This window comes from Centruroides sculpturatus, unplaced genomic scaffold (assembly GCF_000671375.1).
Source record: "Centruroides sculpturatus isolate CEXI.00-Female unplaced genomic scaffold, Cexi_2.0 scaffold1428, whole genome shotgun sequence".
NCBI lineage: Eukaryota > Metazoa > Arthropoda > Arachnida > Scorpiones > Buthidae > Centruroides > Centruroides sculpturatus.
In genome coordinates this window covers 59,338-81,328 of record NW_019385664.1, presented here as the reverse complement: position 1 = coordinate 81,328, position 21,991 = coordinate 59,338, and the positions used below count along the sequence as shown (strand labels likewise).

Sequence of the window (21,991 nt, the reverse complement as noted above, 5' to 3'; positions counted from 1 at the left end):
TAAATGATCGCCAATTTTCGTTGCTGTTAGAAATATCGATTGCAAGTATTTTGAATAGGATAAAAGTTTGTGAAAATACAATATCTGGATCTATTCTATTGTTATTCATACTGTAAAAGTTATCAAGACCGTTCGTCTATTTTTCTTCGTGTATGCTCTAGAACTTTCACTCAGCAACGATAAATGTATTGAAATATCGCATTAGTCTTTCCAAAACGATCGATATATATCCATTAAGAAATAATTTCAAAACCTCCTTCCATTAATGCATTATTGTCATTATAATTTCTTATTCCAACATTATACCAATCGATTTGAAGCTAATGGTTTATAAGTTAATGTGGAATTTTTCCATAATATTAACAGAAAGTAATAAAGCAAATATTTTATAGGGAACTAAGCATGTAAAATTAATATATCAAAATTTTACTCGTGTTTAATGGAATACTTCGATAAAAGTACTTTTAAAAATTTTTTGTATAATATCAGCTATCTGTCTGTTTTAAAGTAAGTTCTAAACGAAATGAGAGATAATGTACAGTGAACAAATACTCCGAAAGTAGGCTATATGGCATTACGAATTTTATTAATCTCATTTGTTTTCCATTTATTGTCAATTAAAATACTATTTAATTTTAGTTATATATTAAATAAAAAGTTTTTAGGGGGACCAGGCGAATATATCAACACCAATCCCTTCTCATCCGTTGCCCATTCTAAGCCCAGTCGAACTGGTAATAGACTGAATAATAAGCTTTGAATTTTTACTTGTCAGAAACAGCAAAAAACGAATATAATTGTGTCTGCAATCCAGGATCTCCCAGCATACTTTAGGTTAAAGTCACTCTTATCCTTCTCGTCTATCCCGCAACAACGTTGATTTAGTCATAAAAATTCTCATATGATATAGAATGTCTGTTAATTTAGTTCATAATATATCTTCGCGATTTCTTTATTACGAGACGATTTTAAATTTAAGAAATTTAATACAAGAAAATTATTTTCAATAGACGACGTTCTCTCGAAATTATTTATAATTATCAACGAGATAATTGAGTACAGTAATTATTATTCTTTACCGAATTAAATGAGTGTTTAGCAGTGATTTCGAAACTTTCGGTTCTCATAAAGTTATACTCAATTCCCTATTCGTACCTCAACACCTCCTAACACATTTTTCCTTGTGTGAGAATGACTTGAAAATACAGTATTATTAGAAGATTTTTACTGTAATTTAAACTTCAATGGAGCGAGTTTTATTATTCATAGTGATACAGATATTCAGAATGATAAGTTCTGTTCGAAAAAGGAGGTTACGAAATTTCGACAATCTGGGACAATGGGTGTAGGGGAGTGTGAAAGCCAAAATTAAATGAAAATTTATCAGTAAAAGAAGGATTCTTGAAAAAATTATTATAATATTTTGTTGTTCAAATCCGGATAATTTTTGAAAAACATTATTGATTAAATCGGCGATTAAACTATTTCTCATGAACTTAGGTAATTGAACGGATTAGAGCTCTTAGGTACTGTACATAAAGCACATTTCACAATGCATTTTAAAGTGTTATAAAGCACTTTACACGTTGTATGTTTGCACTTTGAAGCACCATGAAAACTTACACGTTGCACATTGAACTTTGGAGCACCATATAACACATTGTAGTACTCGTTGTAGCATATTTTACTAATAGCACCACACAACATATTAAAGCATATAACACACTTAATCACGTTGCACTGAAAATCTTTGCACATTGAATCACTATAAAGCATTAGAAGCACCATAAAACACAAGAGACACCACAGAAAACTAGAAGCACTATAAAACATATAAAACAATAAAACATTAAGCACGTTGTATATTAAAGCACCAAAACACACGAAGCAAGTTGTACTTGTAGCACCATAAAACACTAATAACACCATACATCACAAGAGCACCAGAAGCACATAAAAGCATGCTGAAACACTTTTAAAACACTGCGTGGTTGAAACATTGTGACACACTATTGACGGAAAGCACTTTGATGCATTAGCAATTAACATTTAGCAATGCACATTTAAGCACTACAAAACACTTTAAACACATTGAAGCATTAAAAAACATTGAAACAAATTGAAGCTCCTACGAAGGACCTTGAAGCACTTAAATGCCCATAGAAGTATGCTGATTACATTCTATACATTGAAATTCTCTGAAGTATGCTCGACACAAGAGACAGTTAAAGCACAATGAATTTAGTTCAAGAAAGCTGAGAACAAGTCTATTGAAGAGGCATATTGAAATTATTATAAGCAGCACAGCAGAATCACCACTACAAACTTATATCCCATATAAATCCGCTTTAGTGGGCAGAGACTGTAGAGCTCAACTCCGTCAAGGTCTCACATCGAAGAAGGTCAACATTATCACTGATAATGTTGGGCCCTTCCTTGATAAGCAAACTGTTGAAGACACACTGCCAGAACTTAAACATAGTTATTTCTCATAATGGATTAAATGTCATAATGCCCAAAGTTGAAATACAGGCATTGGTATTTTCAATAGGGGTTAAATGTCATAATGCACAAGTCAACAAAATATAGGATTTCAAAACAGTCACAAAGGCAATGGATAACTCGGTCTACATTCAGTTGTAGCCCCTGTGAGATCTGAAAGGCCCCCGGGTCTAAAATAGTAATTTTATTAATAATGTTAATATTTTGTTATAAAATATTCTTTCGTTTGGATGAGAAAAAATAACGTTTTAGAGTGGAAAAAATAGATAACAGATGCTACTTCCTTCTAGGGAAGTTAGAACATCCTCTGTTTTCCCTTTATCTGCGAAAAATCTCGCTTTGATGGGAAATGTTTACCCCTCACATATTCCCCTTTCGTCCGTTCCCACGGAAGAATCTTTGCATGATGATTGGTCGCCAATCGTCAGATATAGCGAAAATTTATCAGAATTCGGGGAGTTCATCGACAGACCTGGAAGAGTCAGGACTCCACACATATTTTTCCTGATGGCCAACGCCCTTAGACGAGTCACGTAGAATAAATCCAGTTATCGCTTAAAAGAGATACTTTGATTTTGTGCACATTTCGACCTCCTATGGAAAGAAGTTTGAGAACTTTATAAAGAAAGTGCCTTTGCCAACCGATGAAGAAGACGAAAGACAACTAAACCAGGTTGTATGTTTAATAACGATATTGTAAGCTCTCTCTCTCGATCTCGTAAAAGTTAAGTATAAGTCCATATCTCTCTCGACTTATAAGTTGTAATTTGTATTCATTGTCCCTTACTACCATATATTTGTACTATTGTTATTGGTTTATGTTTAATTAAATTTACTTTTGTTTATTTGTTAAAGAATGTCTCTCATTCAACCCTTGAATCAGATCTATAAAGTAATCACACCCGTGTTTGTCCGCGGGTCGAATAATTGACAAACTGGTGTCGGGACCTGACAAGATCTAGAATTCACCCTCTAGATCGTTTTTAAACATTTTCCTCGCCCTCCTATAAAAGTAAGAAAACCGATCTCACGACCGCGTGCCCGTAAGCGGCGTAGACTAAGATCTACGTCCTTGGCTACTCACATCCTTTATAAGTACATCACAACTAATCAATCAGTGATAGACACTTCCCAGCAGTTAAGTAAATCAGAAATAGTTCCAGGCTCAAGCATGAAAAGCAATTAACATCCCACGTATATATAGGTAGCCACCACAAACAAATGATAAAAGTGATGACAAGAAGAAGATAAATCAGAGGTGAATAGTAATGTAATAAAATATATCAAGAAATAAACAAAGTCATAATTGCTAACCTTCCGAATCAACTTTCGAATTCAAAATCACACCTTTAGATACAGCGCATAATCAAAATAGACGCAATAAATACAATTAATCTAATTATAAATAAGTTGGTTTGTAACAATGATAATTTGTTTAGTAAATCATAAGAATACATTATAAACATTCTTGTCTCTCATAATGTCAGATAATCGGCATGGCCAATCTACACCAATCTCCTCTATTGTTAATCTTAATTGTATCCTCACTCTTTCAAACATAACGCAGTCGAACAAATAATGTTTCGATCCATCAATAATATGGCATGTAGGACATTCATTCGAAGTCCTACTAGTAAACGTGGCAAGATAGCATGCATATTTTTCGTGATCGGTGAGCATTTGAGTCACATAGTAATTTGGAGAATAATATCTTACATTATAAAATTGATGTATATCAGGTATAAATTCATAAGTAATGTGAAGACTGTTTTCATTCTATGTATCCTGCCCTGCACGTATAATATCCTCCCATAAAATCCGCCATAGGGTTTGTTGGCTAAGTTGTACGCGGCGGCTCACACAAGAAAACGAAACATTTTCTGTATCTATCCGCAATGACGCAGTGGGTTAGCAATTATGACAGAAGTTCGTCAACGCGATCTTCGCCGACTCGATGTCGACCGTTCGGTCCTGCGATGCCGAAGCAAAGGGTGCCCTTCGGCATTGTCACAGGAGTAAAATATTTGAAAAAAATTCGGACGTAATTTATAGACAGCCCATTATAACGAGCAATCGTTGTGTTAATTCTAAGTGTTAATCGTTGCGTTAACGTCTCCATGTTGTTCAGAAAATCGAAAACCCATAATTGATTGATCACATTAAGCTATTGATATTTGTCAAAATTTTTAAACCAACAAAAGAACGTAATAAAATCTTGTATATGAATTCACTTTAAAATTCGATTTTGTAACATAACATATCCATTCATTCATGTTTTTAACTATTAAAATTTTAACATACCTCCAGTACCATTGCAATGAAATATTGTAAAATATATTCTATTTTTTACACTTTTTGTTCTTTTCTCAAAGAAACGAATTCAGTTTTCACATTCGGTCCGGCAAACAAACATATAGTAATTTCATTGTTACAGACATTAAAATGAAGGCAACCCAAAAGTCGATTAACCGAGATAAACTAGGAAAGATACAGTACATAACTTCCGTTTATAATATATTGAATGTAACTATTCTCAATCAAGTTTAATCCTCTTAAAACACTTTCAAATCACTCGATCTCTCGATTAATTTACTAACTCTTAGACAATACGTTAAGAAAACAAAGTACGCTTTTTATTATAAGAGTCGCCATTATAGCATTTATTCTCTTAAAATGTAAAACTGCTGAACAGATATAAAAGGAAATCTAAATAAACAGTATACAGAATAAACAGAAGTGAATAAATAGAATTAATTAATACAGTATTTTGGCATATAGAATTTATGTAATTTTTAATTATATTTTCGAAATATCTCACACGCCGTTGAAATTATTGATGCTGGCTAACGTGTGTTGCGTCGCTTTATCCCTTCTGTTACTTAATGGGCAATTTTTTCTCGAAGAAAACACCTGGAAATAATAAATTTCATGCAAGTTAATTAATTAAATTTGTCAAGTTTACTGTATGCAAGTTATTAGTAACGTATGTGAAAATCCTTTTTTGTAACTTGAAGATGTAAATTAAAAAGAATATGCTTGTCAATACTTGAAACTAATAAAGCTATTGAAAAATTCTGATTATTTATATTATAAAAATACATATTTAAATATAAATATACTGTACACATGTATTGTTTTTGGCTTCTACTTTTATACAGTTGATTTCTCTTTAACTAAACGTGTTTCGGTGGAAGAATTTCGTTTTACGTGCCGCACTGAAACCAGATCTAAGAAATTTTTTATGCAAATTCAAGTCTTTTTACCGTTATCCCGAAGTACAGTAAGACTCTTGAGCACACAGATGTACTTACAAATAATTACTTTCGATGTAAAGTGATAATTAAGTTTCAGAATGCTACCAATAATAGTAAATCTCTTCCTAAAAACATTAGTTAATCAAAACACTTTCGCAGTACAAAGAAAATCACAATTTTTAGAGCGGACATATGCATACACATTAAATAAAAGCAACATCGTACGATAATGCCATACAAAAACATCTATGAAATGTAAAAGACGATGTAACCGTTCTCTCAGCCACGGTAAGAAAGACCAAGAAACTGAGATTTGTAAGATATTGCCGTTTTTGAAGTAACTTCGTAATTCACCCCGGCATTATCGAGTAAAAAACAAAAATGACACGAACATCTATTAACTTTCTGCTGACTATCGAAGCTTTACGGATGTGTGAACGCAATTAATTTAATACATAATCTTAAATGTTCGGCGAGTTTACTCTTCTATACTTTCTCAGTCTGATTTGACAAGATTCTACACGTTCAACAGAAGACTCTGTGCGTACTTCAAATGAAAAAAAAAACTAGTACATTTCATATTCTCTTCTTTTACAGCAAATTGGAAAGTATATCGATAAAATTTTGATATAATGAAAAACGAGGATAATAAGAAATTTTTAACTCGCTCAGTCGTACTTGCCCGTGAATTGCACCTTAAGTTAAATCAAATAAATCATTTTAGCCTGTATTAAATCTAGTTTTATTTGCATAAATATACATTATTACATTTTATAACACTTTTTAAATATTCTACTTACAGTGCCATTTGCAGCAAAATAACGAAAATTATAATTAAATAATTTTAATAATAGTATACCGTTTATAATTTGTAACTTATAGAATAAAGCAAAATTATATTAAATGTATTTTCAGCGTAATTGCTTGAATATATTAAATTTTTGATCAATTTTTTCTGAAAGCAATTTTAATCTGAGCATATTTAATTAAATACTATAAAAGAATACGAGCCCCGCACTTTGTGGCTTTATCATAGCTGGTACTTAATATCCGACAACTATTAAATGCAATGTTTCTTTTTAGGCGATTTATCGGAAAAAAGGGAAACATTTTCTGCGAACCGAACCCTCTTTTATATCATTTTTCAGTCAGGATCCTGCTTCCAGTGTTGCCTGCCGCCCCTCGTTTCATTTCGCTTTCTAGATTTACCTGAAAATAATTGAATAAATCAATGGTTTAACTTTGGGAATCATTGGGATTGATTCACCGTGACAAACAATGCCTCCACGAGTTCCTATCATCCCTCTTCTCCGTTCAGAATCGACTGGGCAGAAATCTTTTGTACTTACAGCATGTGAGATATTTTTTTTGCATTTCAAAAAGTAAAGTGATAAATTTTGTGAAAACATGTGCGAGAGAAGAGTAATATAAGGTTCAAAATATGTATATACATATATGTTGTAAATAATAAATCTTGGGTTACAGCCACGAACTGTTTGTTATCTTTTAAGTAATCAATTAAACATTTGGTTAAAACACCACCAACCACAGACTTCTCACATAGTAGCCGATGTCTATTCAACTATTAAACTTCGCAACAGGTAAATGACCAGTCGTAAAATAACTTTTTTACAACTGTCTTCTTCTATTAATCATACACTTTGTAACTACACTTCAGGTTATTATTCTCTACCACTATTCATTCCATTATTCCTTTAATCGCTTTTTTATTTGATTCAATTTAACCAACACGGACCAACCTAGTAACTAATCAACCGTCATTCCACTACTCCAACACCCTCTTATAACATTTAAGTATTACCAACACAGAATGAATGGTAAATGAATTTTCAAATTTTTCAGTTGATAAATAATGCAGTTTTCTTACTATACACATCGCCTCGTAATTGAACCATACGCAGATATGTTAACACTTTACCGTTTTTAAGTTGGTACTTGCTGATTTCAATCGTTATATCCATAAGTTATTTTTTCCATCATAGAAAATATGAAATGGAAAATTAGCGGAAAGTCAACCAGCAATTGTAATAAACGTTCTTGCATTTGCACTCACAACAAAATGTCAAAAACTGCTGAAAATTGATATATTCCTCATGAGTTTTCAAAATGTTGCGTCGAAAAATACATACACTTATATTTATGTATCGCAAATATATGGACGTAAATTGCAATTATGTTTTTATTATTAATTAACGCTTACTTGTGTTGTAGTTTTGTAATTCTTATACGTGATATAACATGCACATTAACCCACATTCTTAACACATCGGCTGAAAAAGATAGTAGCAATAATTGCTCTATTAAGTAATGTGTTTGAAAAAGCTTCCAGAAACGTGTTTACAGTTTCTGTATCAAAATGATTATATTTACATCTGGCTTACTATAACAAAGTAGGTTAGAAATACACTTAGAATCGTCAGAATCAAACCATTGTTGATGGAAAACATTTCACAAGCCGTAAATTGAGGTAACTCTTCTAGACATTTGACTTGAAGAAAATATTCAGAGGAGTGAATCGTATTATTTCCGGCAGACAGAGAAGCTGTGTACACAGTTTTACTTACCGCTTTTGCAGCTTTTACTAATCTGGCAGTTGACACGCATACATCAGCAAAATAGATAAAAGGAATTACTGAAAGCATAATGAAATTATTTATCACTATAAAAATCATAGACTTGGGAAAGATTACTGAAGAATGGAGATTAACTATTGAAAATCCAACGGTATACAAGCTCCATAGAAATAACATAGGCGAATAAATATTATCCAGTTTATTTGAAATTTCCATGAGCGAATTATAACGTTTGATTATAGACAATAATCGTGAATAAATATGTTGCCCAGTTTCTATATCTTTTAGCAAAGCGTCGAAAGCACTTTGTAATTTCTCACAAATTGTAACAAAGTACAGAAATGACAATATCATCGGCATTATAAACAAAATATATCTAAATCCGGCATCCATAACGGTTATAAATATTTCTGCTGGTTTTCCAATTTTATAGCCAAAACATAAAATCGTTGTTAGTTGTGGAGTTGTTGATATAACTGACAAAATGCAGTACATAATTAAGCATAGCCAAGCGAATGTCACTTTAAATTTTAAACTTTTTCGATTTCCTCGACACGCTTGATCAAAGTTTTCGATAGAATATAGTGAAGTGATCAGTTGCGCCACTTTACTTTTCTTGACGAGAAAGTATACTTTCGATATCAAACAGCTTAATATCTGATATTCGAGAAATACAATTGTTAACAGCATTATTACAAGCGATGCCTCTCTCATTAATATATAAACGCAATAAGTTATAGAAATCTGACAGACAATAGTTGCAATAATCATGATTATATCGAATAAAGTTGGTTTGCTAGACTTACAGTTTAAACCAGTGTATTTCATAGAGATTAGTAACATTTTCCAAGAATCTTGATATCCTTCATCGGTAGACACTTGAGACGATACGGGGTTAACAGTAATTTTGCAAATCTCATTCATTTTAATGTAGTAAACATGCAAACGTCACGGTTATATATGTAATAGTGTAGAGATTTTCGTTATCTCGGAGTCTTAAAAATGTAGAAAGTATTCTGCATGTGAATTAATAGCCATAAAAATGTCCAACGTTGCTAATTAAAAATGTAAGGCGCTGTTTATCAAGCAGTCGCTCAGTGAAACACGAAAAATTATTTGTTTCATCGATTATTTTAGAACACGACGGAAAATTTGAAAGACTATTTTAATTATCGAAATAAATGTTTTCAATAACATGAAAAGCATTCGATTAAAGAAACATGCACGCAATTTAAAAAATCAATAAAAGTTAATTAACTTTTTACATATTTAGTTAAATTGCATTGTTTTATCAAAACAGATAAACAACTAAACTTTAACTAAAAGTTTAGTTGTTTATTTGTTTTAAAAGAGAGAAAATTAAACACTTTTATAGAAAACAGAAATTTAAAACATAATCATGAAAAAAATGTTACGGGAAAAACAATGGCTACAATGGGTACAAAACTTCGATTCGGTTACGACCAAAATTGTACACTTTTAACTTCAATCTTAAACTGCGAAACTTCCTACCTTCGTCAGTGCGTTTTACTTGTTTCGTCTCGTTTCTCGTAGACCTGGTTGGTAGAGGACATCAGCTAATGTCGACTGCGCCAATTCTTGTACGACTCGTACTTATGGAGTACACAATTGTTTCAAATAATTATCATGTACATTAATCGTTGACATTAATCATGTACAACGATTAGGCAGCCATCTTTCTCCTTCGTCTTGTAAAAAACAACTAGTGCCCGCTGCTTTTTTTCCTCACCTCCTCGCGGGATTTTTCTATAAAACTTCTTGGTCTGGAATTTCTTCTGTCTGACCCTTTCTCGAGATTAATTAATTAAGGAAAGACAGACAAATAGACAGACAGGAAGACAACAGTTTAAACCGGAAGTCACGTTATTTCTATTCAAACTTTTTTACTGAAAGGTGTCATATAGATGACGTACGCGACTCTTTTGTTGAAAAATATGACGTAAGGGTCAAGCGACTACTAATTTGAAGTGGAGAGTATATATGTTAAATTAAATAAATGAAAAGTATCATAATAAATTGTATTTCGGCGTTGTGATTACGTCACAGTAAATCGTTGCTGATGTCTATTACTATTACAACGAGCGAATGCCATTAACAATCTTTTAAAAGCGTGCACTTTAATAATAAAAATGTCCAATAAATCGCCTTTAGGGATGATATTCATTTCATAGGAAAAATCCTTGACTTCTAATGTTACATTTAATAGAAATAAATATTTAAAATCAAAAATAACATAATTTTATTAAATAATAAACTGTATCTCGCTTACTTTGACCTCATCGTTTTGTATATAAACCCTTAATATCGCAAGAGTGTGGAAAATATTTTGGAACAATGAAGGCGCTGCTTTTTATTTTCCTACTTTGTGCCAACGGTAAGTTATTTTCTTGTGTTTTATTTGTATACGTAAATACAGAAAAAAATACTAGTGTACTTTATTTTCCAGTATTATGCAGGGCATTCTCAAGTGGTAGGATTTATTACACAACTTGCATCGGTTACGACGGAGGGGGAAAACCAGAAAAATGCATACCAAGGGAAATACGTAGCATTTGTCACCTCGATTGTATTGTAAGGAAAAACGAGTTTTGTATTTCTGTAACACCGGCGTGTCGATGTTAATAATAAAACTGAATGCTTGACAAAATTTCCTGATCAAATTGCATTTAATTGTTCTACGAATCTTTACAAATTTCTTGCGTTATTTTATTGTTTTTTCACAAGGTTTTGATTCGAGAATTTGTGATTTATGGAACGCGTATTTATTCAAACGTTCGCAATCAATTCATAAATACTTCTTACAGCTCACTTAAGTTACGTGTGTAATTAGTAATAATTAATTTGTGAAAGTAACATTTAATGAATAAACAAAAAGGGAATTCTGTGTACGAAAATACAACACAATTTCTCTATTTTTTTCTTTCTTTGCTATTCGTGTAATAAAGAGCATAAATACACACAGTGTTCTGTAGTTTACTGAATTTTATTTTATGTAAGTTTATTTCTATGCTCACGCTGTACGGTAGATAAATAGTTGCTTCATTGTACACCGCTGCACTTACTGCTTTGTGTATTAATTGTGGATTGTAAATGAATTTTTTTATACTGGTAGAAGATATTATATTATTTGTATATCTTATGCATCGTATCTACGGTCCAAACTGAGTACAAATAATACAATTTATTATTCACGTTGTAATTAGTGTAATTTAAGTTGCTGTTTACTCCGATTTTTAGAGCAATTTCTCGCGTTTTACACTGATACAAAAATTAAACAGCGCATCAGCGTAACTTTTGTATTTTATATGTTATAAATACATTAAAAAGACTTCGCCTATTGTATTTCATTTTGGAAACTAAATATGATGCAATATGATAGTCTACACGTATGAATTATAGCAACACTCATTTTATGATTTTTTTCAAACCCATTTAATTAAATATCACAGAAATTAATATTATAGTGACATGTGGCTTTTATGTAATAACCATAATAACACTTTGAATTAGTGGTACAAAAAATCATTCGCCCGTAAGACTTACCAAATAATTCTGTCTTCTATACCAGTGATCCCCAACCCCTGGGCAGCTGACCGGTACCGGTCCGTGGATCAAATGGTACCGGGCCGCCCAAGGAACATTAAATTATTTCCATTTTATTTACTATGGTGTATTTCCTCGGGGGTTTGTGATACTTTTAATTAATGGACGACGGAACAACGGAATAAACTGGACATAAGAAACACACTTCGGTTGTCATTGTCTCCTATTATTCTCAGATGAAACTGTCTCGTTGCAAAGAAACAAGCTCGGGGTTTTCATTAATTTAGCGTTCTAGTGAGTTAGAATGTTAAATCACATTATATTCATTTTTTCGTGTAACTGTATTTTATTTTGAAGGCATTTTTAAATACAATTAAATTAAAATTATTAAATTAAATCAATCTAAAATATAAACAATCAACGTCCCCCCTCAGTGGGCCGAGGTATAATTATCAAACGTTGACTGGTCCGCGGCGATAAAAAGGTTGGGGACCGCTGTTCTATACAAAGAAAAAAATTCAGATTTATTTATCTGAACACATATCTTATTTGTATTTAAACAATTCAAGCAGGCGGTTGCTTACCTTTCCCGGAAACATTTAAAACTGGTGTGCTCCATCTGTTATAATATTTTATTTTAAAACTTTATAAAAGAATTTGACGGCTCGTCATCAATCCTGTTACAGTTTAATTCTGGTTAAAACGTTAAATCTTTTAATCCTAGTTTTTACATACTAATCTTCCTAAGGAAAATTACACTGAAATTCCTTGGGATTTACACTAAAAATCCTAAGAAACTGTTCAAATTAATTGAACACTTCAGTGGATAAAAGTGTAATGTTACAAGTTAAAAGTTTTAAGTGAATCCATGTTCAAGATTTCATTATGTAATCACATTGGTTTAAACATAGCTGCAAAACAGTGTATCGCAGACAGTATTGTTTTATAGTTTTAATTTTTGAGGTCTTTGCGGGTGGTATGTGAGAGACGGATTTACACATGCGGAACAATTATCAAAATTATTAAAATTTTACGTTTAGATGAAATATTAAAATAAATTTGATAAGGAAATTTTGAATCTAAAATATTTTATTTATTATTAACCGATATATACATTCATTTTTTGTAAATGAAGATATGACGAATCTTGCATGAGTACACAATGGACGTCACTGGAATGTTTTTATAGATGTTTACGATTAAATTATAGGCCTATTGCAGGTAGATGTGTCGAGAGTATATACAATGAAATCTCAATTTAGAATAATCATTCGCCTATCTCGAACATTCGAGTAACATTGAGCTCAAAGAAAACTTAAGTATTTCAATAAATAAGAATTATATTTAGTAATATCGTTTGTAAGGTGTATTCCATTGGGTGATAGAGGACATCAGCTAATGTCGACTGCGCCAATTCTTGTACGACTCGTACTTATGGAGTACACAATTGTTTCAAATAATTATCATGTACATTAATCGTTGACATTAATCATGTACAACGATTAGGCAGCCATCTTTCTCCTTCGTCTTGTAAAAAACAACTAGTGCCCGCTGCTTTTTTTCCTCACCTCCTCGCGGGATTTTTCTATAAAACTTCTTGGTCTNAAGTATTTCAATAAATAAGAATTATATTTAGTAATATCGTTTGTAAGGTGTATTCCATAAAGTCATATTTACACTAACATTCTAATTAGGAAACGTACATGGTTGTTTACATGAAACTTGGGCCTATATGCAAATACTTTTACTTAAACGTAAAGCAAAGGGGCTATAATTTCTTGAATATGTCACTATGTAAATATATGAACAATTTTAAAATTAAACACGAAGCTTGTCGCAAAAATAAATTCCAGGGACCCTTATACTGTATACATTAAGTTGTAATTACAAATTACAAGGTAGAACGTAGTTTTAATTGTATTAGGTTTATTTATTAAAAATACCCAAGAAATTTTTAGTAAGGGTCTTTAGTAAAGAAAAATTGGAAAACAGCTGGATCATTCTAGTACGGAAAAATACATGGTGGGGTAAAGAGTAAGAAAGAAAATTTAGCATGGTAGCTTGGGTATAGGGTCATTGATGCTATTGTGAGAATACGGAAGCTATTTTTATTTTCACACTAACTGCGTAATTAGCGAGGGTGACTTTCATTGTCCGAAGGTCATTGACGAGGGACCACGATGTCACGTGACCCCCATACGTCCGAGCGACCGGACGAAAAGAATGACTATATAAGGAGATAAGTTGCGAGAAACGGTAATATATCAGGGAGAGATGTCAAAAGACGTCAACAGATTTCCAGGTTTTTCCCACGCTAAAGGGTATAAAAGGGAAACGATCTGACACCTCAGGAGCGATCGTCGGGGAAGAAACATCGACGCAGGATCTTCCAGCTCTCTCAGGATCTAAGCAGCTCATAATCGCCGCTCCACGAAAGGTAGAAAAACTGAATATTTTCTATTCTCTCCATATACGACGAAATTACTCCTCGGAGAGGTTATCCGAAGAAACCTCCGAAGAACTTCGCCAAGGGAGAACTCTACAGATTGGGAGCGACGGAGCATACACCGTAACCGGGCATAGCCGCACGGCCTGATAAGGACATCGCTCTACATAGCCTTAAAAAGGACACCTCGAATTTAGAAGACGACGATCACAGTGCGTTTCATCAACGCTCTATACGAGCATATCCTACGAGGTAAACCCTTGCCATTATTATTTATCTCTCTCTAACGTGAGCTCTCTCTCGGATTTTAGCGTTAGGTTAGAATAGATTTTAGAATACCTATTTATATCTTTATACGCGTGTGTTGTATTTAATATCTTTATGTAAATTTTCTTAGTTGTTTATTAAATGTGTTCGTTAATTTAAACCCGTGTAGTCTTTTGGACACCTGATTGTTACGCCTCCCACTCCTTTTGCCCTCCTATAGCCATTTCCTGACAGCCAAGCCGGTAAGTGGGGAGAAGCTCGCCGCTTCAGCCTCCTCGGTTAGCACACTATTAAATTTCAGCTAGTCAAAGGATGAGGAGATGAAGGGGTGTCATATGTTACATCTTGATTGTGATTAAACTTAATGAAGTTTTTATTCGTTATTAGCATTTACAATTCTTTTATATAAAACTCATCACTACCCTCAAAATTAAGCTTTTTGTCATTTTATAGTAATTAAGAATATAAAATTTTTATAACATAATCGCATAAGAGATGGCGCCATATGCAATTTTAATTCTTATAAATAAAAATATAAACCTTTCCGTGACGACGCCTATTTTGCTGATCATGGTAACATTGCTTCATTCAAAACTTCCTATATAATAGTTGTAGTATGTGTAATGTGCACTTTATTCACACGTTAATCTACTTTCAAATTTGGTTACAGAATACTTATACCAGAACTTTCAAAAGTTTCCTTTATTTAGATGTTTTTCCCGAGAATGACTTTTCAACGTGATTCCGCCAGCTTTTACTGTATATATAAAATGCTTTTATACATTAAATATTTTTATACTATGCTCTATGTCCTTCATTACTAATGCAACAAACATTAATCTTTTAGAAAACCTTGTCTCCAAATTCTTCGCCGTTTCCTTCTGCTGAAATTCGTGATACCGCACGAATACAACTGCCCGATGTCTACCGCGGCCGTACAGATGCCCGAAGTGTATTATCGATTGTTGTTGGAATAGAAGACTCCGACTTTTATAAATTAGCAAACAAAAAAAATACCCTCAAGCAGCTTTATACCCGTAATCAGTTCGTAATTTGTAAAGAAAAGTTATATTCCATAGATGAGATTTCTTCTCAAGAAATATCGCCGAGAAAAAAGTTTGCAGATAATTTGGAAAGTGAAGGGCAAGACTATACACGCTGTCATTGCAAAAAGAAGTGTTCTGCGAATAAATACAGTTGTAAAAATAAGCGACTATTGTTAAATTCAGAGTCATAACAGTTTAAGTTGTTGCAATAAATAATATTGTATAACGTTAATCACATAATATATGTGTAAGTTTACTATTGCTTATTATTTTTCTTTTCTGATTAAGAATTTACTGTTCGTTTTAAGTTCAACAATTTATATACATGTGCTGTTACTTAAGTTTTCTCCTATTTTGACATATTAAAAAGTTGCATTTTTGACTTAAGGTAAAAAAAAAATATTTTTATTTAACATTCACCATCAGTGCATGCTGAATGTGGACATTTTACGGTGTAAGTGAGAAATAATGATATTTGGCAAATATTTCGTACATACACGAAACGACTGTGTGAATGCTGACATTCACCGGATAATCTCGACATTTGCCAAATATCGGTTTTCACAGTAACAGAACTATTTTCAATCAAAGTTAATAGTCTTAAACACTTAAATTACTCGATCTCTCGATTAATTAATAATAGAATTTTTCTGAACATTATTTATTAAAATCTGGAAATTGACTTTAGCAAGTTGTCAGCGACAGCAGAACATCTCTAATTATATTTTATTGCCCAATACCATAATACAGATAATTTCAACAATAAGACAAGAAGCAGCTCTGAAACATTTTCAATGCAGTATACTTATCGAAAATATGTCACAAGAGCTACCACAGTTATGAAATACAGATCAATGTGTATATAATGCATGACATCATAATAAAATTGTTTCCTCTTAAGAAACAAAACAATACAAAAACACTAGCAATTAAAAAATAACGATATTAGTTGTATCCGAATATTACGAACGTTAAAATTATAACATATGCGATAATATTTGTAGAAGTCTATTAACAATTATTGTTGATCCACTTTTAATTCAATTAATTTCATCGTTACGCCTCTAGTACTTGTTTTATCTCGCAAACACGGGCAGGAAAATAACAAAGAAAGAACGATTGGAGTAAAAAACAAAGCGTGAAAGGCGGTTTCCATTGTAATTAAACAAACAACTTTCAGAAACGTAAGTAGTGCGTACGCTTCTTTATATATAAAAAGTATTCCCAAAATAGTAGATAAAGTTCCTTGAATTATAGGAAAGCCAACGTGATACAACGAATCCTTCATCTTTCCTCTCGGCGTTTTACATGTTGATGTCACAAAGGCGTATACCATATGAGCCGGATAATTAACGCAGAATCCGACGCACAGAATCAAACTGATCAAAGATATTATATCTAAGTTAACTCCCCACACGCTCATGAAACCCAATGTTTCTATCGTGGTAGACACAACACAAACTGCCACAACGAGTGAACACAATATATTAGGTATTACACTGAAAAATACAATCGCGATCAATAAACCAGTGATCCAAAACAGTTGTTTAGCGATGCCATCGATGATTACTCCCTGTTCTATCATATTTACCAATACGTGATGAATAAGAACAGGGAAAGGTGCTTCATCCGTAATTTTCAAAAATTCATTCATAGTCGCAATCTCAGTTTTTCTGTTAGATATTCTTTTGGCCACAACAAAGAATCGGCTGCAAGTAATTTCCGAGCCATTTGGGCTGAATACCAAATCGTTTGAAAATTGCTCGGCTGCTTTAAATCGTAGGAAAACTTCTCGAAGTCCTTCAACGAAATCGTTTTTGTTCGACACGTTGTATCCTCTTAAGGCATATTTAGCAATTGGATTTTTTTGAAATTCTTTGTAATATTTCAGCCAGGAAACGGTCAAACGTGAATCGGCAACGTGAGGATGAGACTCGAATCTTCTGAGGAGATCTTCCACCGATTCCTGAACCTTTTCGTCCGAATAATCGAGTGTCTTGTTAATGATAATATGAATAGGAAATGANGTCGTCCACTTCGGTAACTGAAACGTAATAAAGCAATCTTATCATACATTTGTTTATTATAATATAATATTTAATAATAAAAAAAATCATACCTAGCACTAAGAACGGTATACAAATATTACAGTAAGTGTTTTCTACTCCGCAATATCCCATTAATCCGAATGAAGTGACGATTGCCAATGATAATATGAATAGGAAATGAATATTCAGTAAAGTATTTGTAATATACCCAAGCGCTTTCGTATATTTGTGAATCGGAGGGATACATATTTTGAAAATCTAATCCTTGCTTCAGAAAATACACTCCGTAACTTCCATACCCTAAGTTGATTATATACAGAATCAATACAACTGCTTTTGTTGGTGTACGGTAAATAAATTCACCGAATTTATCCCTCGTTATTCTCATGAAGACGTGTTCGTTTTCTGGGTTGATTTGACAATCTTCTCTTTTCTGTGCTGTAAATTAATTAATTTTTTAAAAATTTCATTTATTTTATAATTATTATACATAAGTTTAACTAAATAAGATTATGACATATATTTTGCTATTGTTTTCAAGTTCGAATATTTTATAATGACATTTTCATAAAAATCTTTAAAAATTTAATAATAGAAATGATTCTTTTATTTATTTCTTAGCTTTAAAACAGGCAACTTGCGGCTTTCGTCGCATTGAATATGAATAAATATATCGATTCCCCTGCTTAATGAAGTATGCAGCAAAAATTCAAACGTTATTTCTTACAACTTATGTATGTGAATAATTTTTCTCGCAATGAATTTACTAAAAATTACAACAAGAAACGGGCTAACAGACACTTCGAAACTAATTTGAAACTAGCGGTGACTAATATTTAACCAAATAATTTCCGATATACAGTGGTACCTCGGTATACGTCTGCTTTAGAATACGTCCAATTCAAAATACGTCCTGTTTGGACGAAACAAATTTTGCTCGGTATACGACTTTTGTTCGGTATACGACATAATTCAATTATACGCGCCATCAATGAACAAGTAGCACTATCGGTGTACTAGACCAGACTAGACGTTCGTGGTGCAATGGTTTATAACTTTGTTAAATTTCTTCTGATTTTAATTCGTAAATAAAATTTTATTATTTTTATTAATCACGAATCGCAACAAGGCAAATGAAAAGCGACAGAAAACTAAAAACATGACTATAATTACAATGGAACTGATAAAAGAGATTGTTGAGAAATACGAAGGTGGCACGCGTGTTCGAGATTTTAACTGTTGCCTACCGTATTCCGAGAACGACGATATGGACAATCGCGAAAAATAAAGACATTATTAAATCTNAAGAAAAAGACAAGTGTTTGTAGGTCCTACACTACATTAAAAAAACTACAATTTCAGCGAGAATTACGGCCCACCCCAGAAAATGATAGCGGAAAAAGTGTTGAGCTGATTTGCAAAAGGAAATAAAAAGTAGAAAAGTAAAAGCTGAAAATTCAGATATAAAAAAAAGTCAACAGTTCCCTGTGCCTAATGTTATAATTAAAGGAAGTTTCATACTTTTTGTGTTAAATTATTGTCGATTCTTCTGAAATTTTCATTTTAATCAACAATAATTTGTCTCAACAGAAAGAAAATTAAATACATGGTTTTTAAAATCACTGATATAGGTTTAATATGGCCCTAGGGGGGACGCCAGAATTTTTTAACTTGTAAAGGGGTCGCATATTCAAGAAGGTTGAAAAACACTGCATTAGTCATGTCGAGAAATTGCTTTTGCTTTGAATAACTGAAAAACAGTTCCTGGCGACAGCGTATCGGAAGCAATTATTTGCGAGAAAGCTAAAAAGACACGCTGATCTCACGAAAAATCAAGCAGGAACTAGCCAGGAAAGCGAGGTGTTTAAAGCCAGCCATTTTTTTTTACACGTGAACGGATTAATCATTTTTACATTACTTCTTATGGGAAAGGTTGGTTTGGTATACGTCCAATTCGGTATAAGTCCAAACATCGAGAACGGATTAAGGTCGTATACCGAGGTTCCACTGTATTACGTTTACAGTTCCAGAAGTTAAATTAAGTATACCTATACTGTACTAATTTATAATTGTATACAAATAAATAATTGTGATTTATTGGCATTTTTCTTCTCTTTTCTCTGTAATGCGGCCCGCGCCATTTCAAAAGTTTCAAAATGCAGCTGTTACATCGAAAAAGGGTGCCCATCCATGCTTTAAAAAACTGAACGTACGTCAATAAGCTTATAAACAGCCGTGTACAATGTACGTTAATTGTATTCATTCAGCTCTGGTCCTAAACTTCAATTTAAGACCATTATTCGCTTGTCTCTAAAATTCACGTAACATTGAGTAACATAAAAGTTATATGCAAATACTTTCACTTAAAAGTAAAGCGTTTAAGTTTTCACTTAAATTCATTGAATGTTAATACAAGAACATTTTAAAATTAAATACAATAGCTACAAATTCGTTGTCCTCATAAATTACAAAGGACAACTTAGTTTTAATTGCATTATGTTTATTTATAAACAAAAACCTGAACAATTTTTCTTAGAAAAAGACCTTAATAAATTCGAAAAAAATGTGTCTTAACAGATTTATTAATGTAAGTAAATGCGCTTCATAGAAAAATTGGACAAAAACCGAATCATTATATTCAGGCAAAATGCAAGTTAGAAATAATAATGACAAGTAATTACACTAGCTTTAGCATTTGCTAGTGTTATTACTTGTCAAATTTCGAATAAACAAATATTTATTTCGGGACACGGAATTGTACGATAAAATAATAAAACCATTTAAAATTACCATATGGCTTGAATGTGATTGGATGAAGACCTTTTTCTTCTCTGTACCCGCTTAACGCCATACATCCAGCAAAGAACGTTATTTGAAAAACGTAAGTGAAGAATATGCAGGTTGCACAGTAAATGCAAAAGATCTTCACAACAACAATTGATGTAGACATTCCGATGCAATACGAAAACAAATTAGTGACTGACGTTAAGGTGATTGAAACCCCGGCTGCGGCAAATGTGTCTGCCATTCGATTTTCTACAGGTTTTTCGGGATCGGTAATCCTCCAATTCGCAATCAGCACGAAACTGTCGTCCACTTCGGTAACTGCAACGTAATAAAGCAATCTTATCATACATTTGTTTATTATAATATAATTTTAATTTAAAAAAATCATACCTAGCACTAAGAACGGTATACAAATATTACAGTAAGTGTTTTCTACTCCGCAATATCCCATTAATCCGAACGAAGTGACGATTGCCATTCCTGCAGACAAAACACTGGCTACTCCCATCCAAGGTTTGCTTCTTATCAAATTGTGACTCATGAGTGTCGTCGTCGAAAAAATACAAATAAACGATACTAAGGCTCCTATCATATATCTTAAATTGTACAGAAATAATTTAGTATCTTCTTCTATGGACCAAAGTGAATTTATTAATGGTTTGATATTCTGGAACTTATAATTTCGTATTCGTCGATATACTTCGGCTATCCAATTATCAATGAATGGAGCCTTTTCTTCGTCAGTTCTGTCAACTAAGTAGAACAATCGGACGGCTTCGACAGTTTTGACGTAATCGTTTTCGTCGGTTGTAACACCTCCCAAATTCATGACGTATGAGCGATAAGAATAGGTCAAGTTGTCTATGTCTACGGGATATTTGAACCTTCTTCTACTATTTAACACGTTTTCCGCATCGGAGATTATTTCAAAAAATGTGTTTTCGAAGCATTTGTTACGCACTTTAACGCAAATATCAGCGTATCGAATTGTTCGATTGAACATTTGGATGGTGGTATTTTTAACTATGGAATCAGCTACTTTTAATTCTTGAAAAATTTTTATTTCTAACATATTTCCTTCGTTTTTTCTAATAAATAATAATAGATTTCCATCTGGATGATCAGAAAATCTAATTTCGTCGGAAGCTGATGCGGATTTCCATGTTTTTTCAATAAATCGTTGTATAGAAAAAAATTTCCCGCTATCGGCTTTGAAACTGTCAATTAGATTTCTCTTGTAATTAAGTTTAAATATTCCAGTTATAGAAACAATTGATAATAATACGGGAATGATTATAAAAATATACGGATGTCTCCCAATCGCCGTTCCTAAACGTTTAAAAATTGTTGATAATTTTTTTCTCCCAATGTCTGGCTCCATTATTCAATGATCTGTAATTAAAAATTTCATTTGTAATTCATTTAGGAAAAGTCGGTATACCATTGGTTTGGGTGTAAAATTCTTAATCGAACTGGAATTCTA

At 32.5% G+C, this 21,991-nt stretch overlaps 1 protein-coding gene across 1 annotated transcript; it reads right to left on the bottom strand.

Moving 5' to 3' along the window:
• Nucleotides 1-16,691: 16,691 nt before the first annotated feature.
• On the bottom strand, nt 16,692-21,580 carry LOC111641011 (patched domain-containing protein 3-like). Its single transcript, XM_023387119.1, has 4 exons — nt 20,899-21,580; nt 20,512-20,826; nt 17,903-18,159; nt 16,692-17,699 (listed from the first exon to the last, which is right to left on the bottom strand). The coding sequence occupies exons 1-4, from the start codon at nt 21,578-21,580 to the stop codon at nt 16,692-16,694; spliced, it is 2,262 nt and encodes a 753-aa protein (XP_023242887.1).
• Nucleotides 21,581-21,991: the final 411 nt, after the last annotated feature.

Coding starts and splice junctions, on each gene's coding strand:
- LOC111641011 (XM_023387119.1), bottom strand. CDS start 21,580: ATGTTAGAAATAAAAATTTTTCAAGAATTAAAAGTAGCTGATTCCATA. Junction 20,827..20,898: donor TATACCGTTCTTAGTGCTAG/GTATGATTTTTT, acceptor ATTACGTTGCAG/TTACCGAAGTGGACGACAGT. Junction 18,160..20,511: donor AATCACATTCAAGCCATATG/GTAATTTTAAAT, acceptor ATTAATTTACAG/CACAGAAAAGAGAAGATTGT.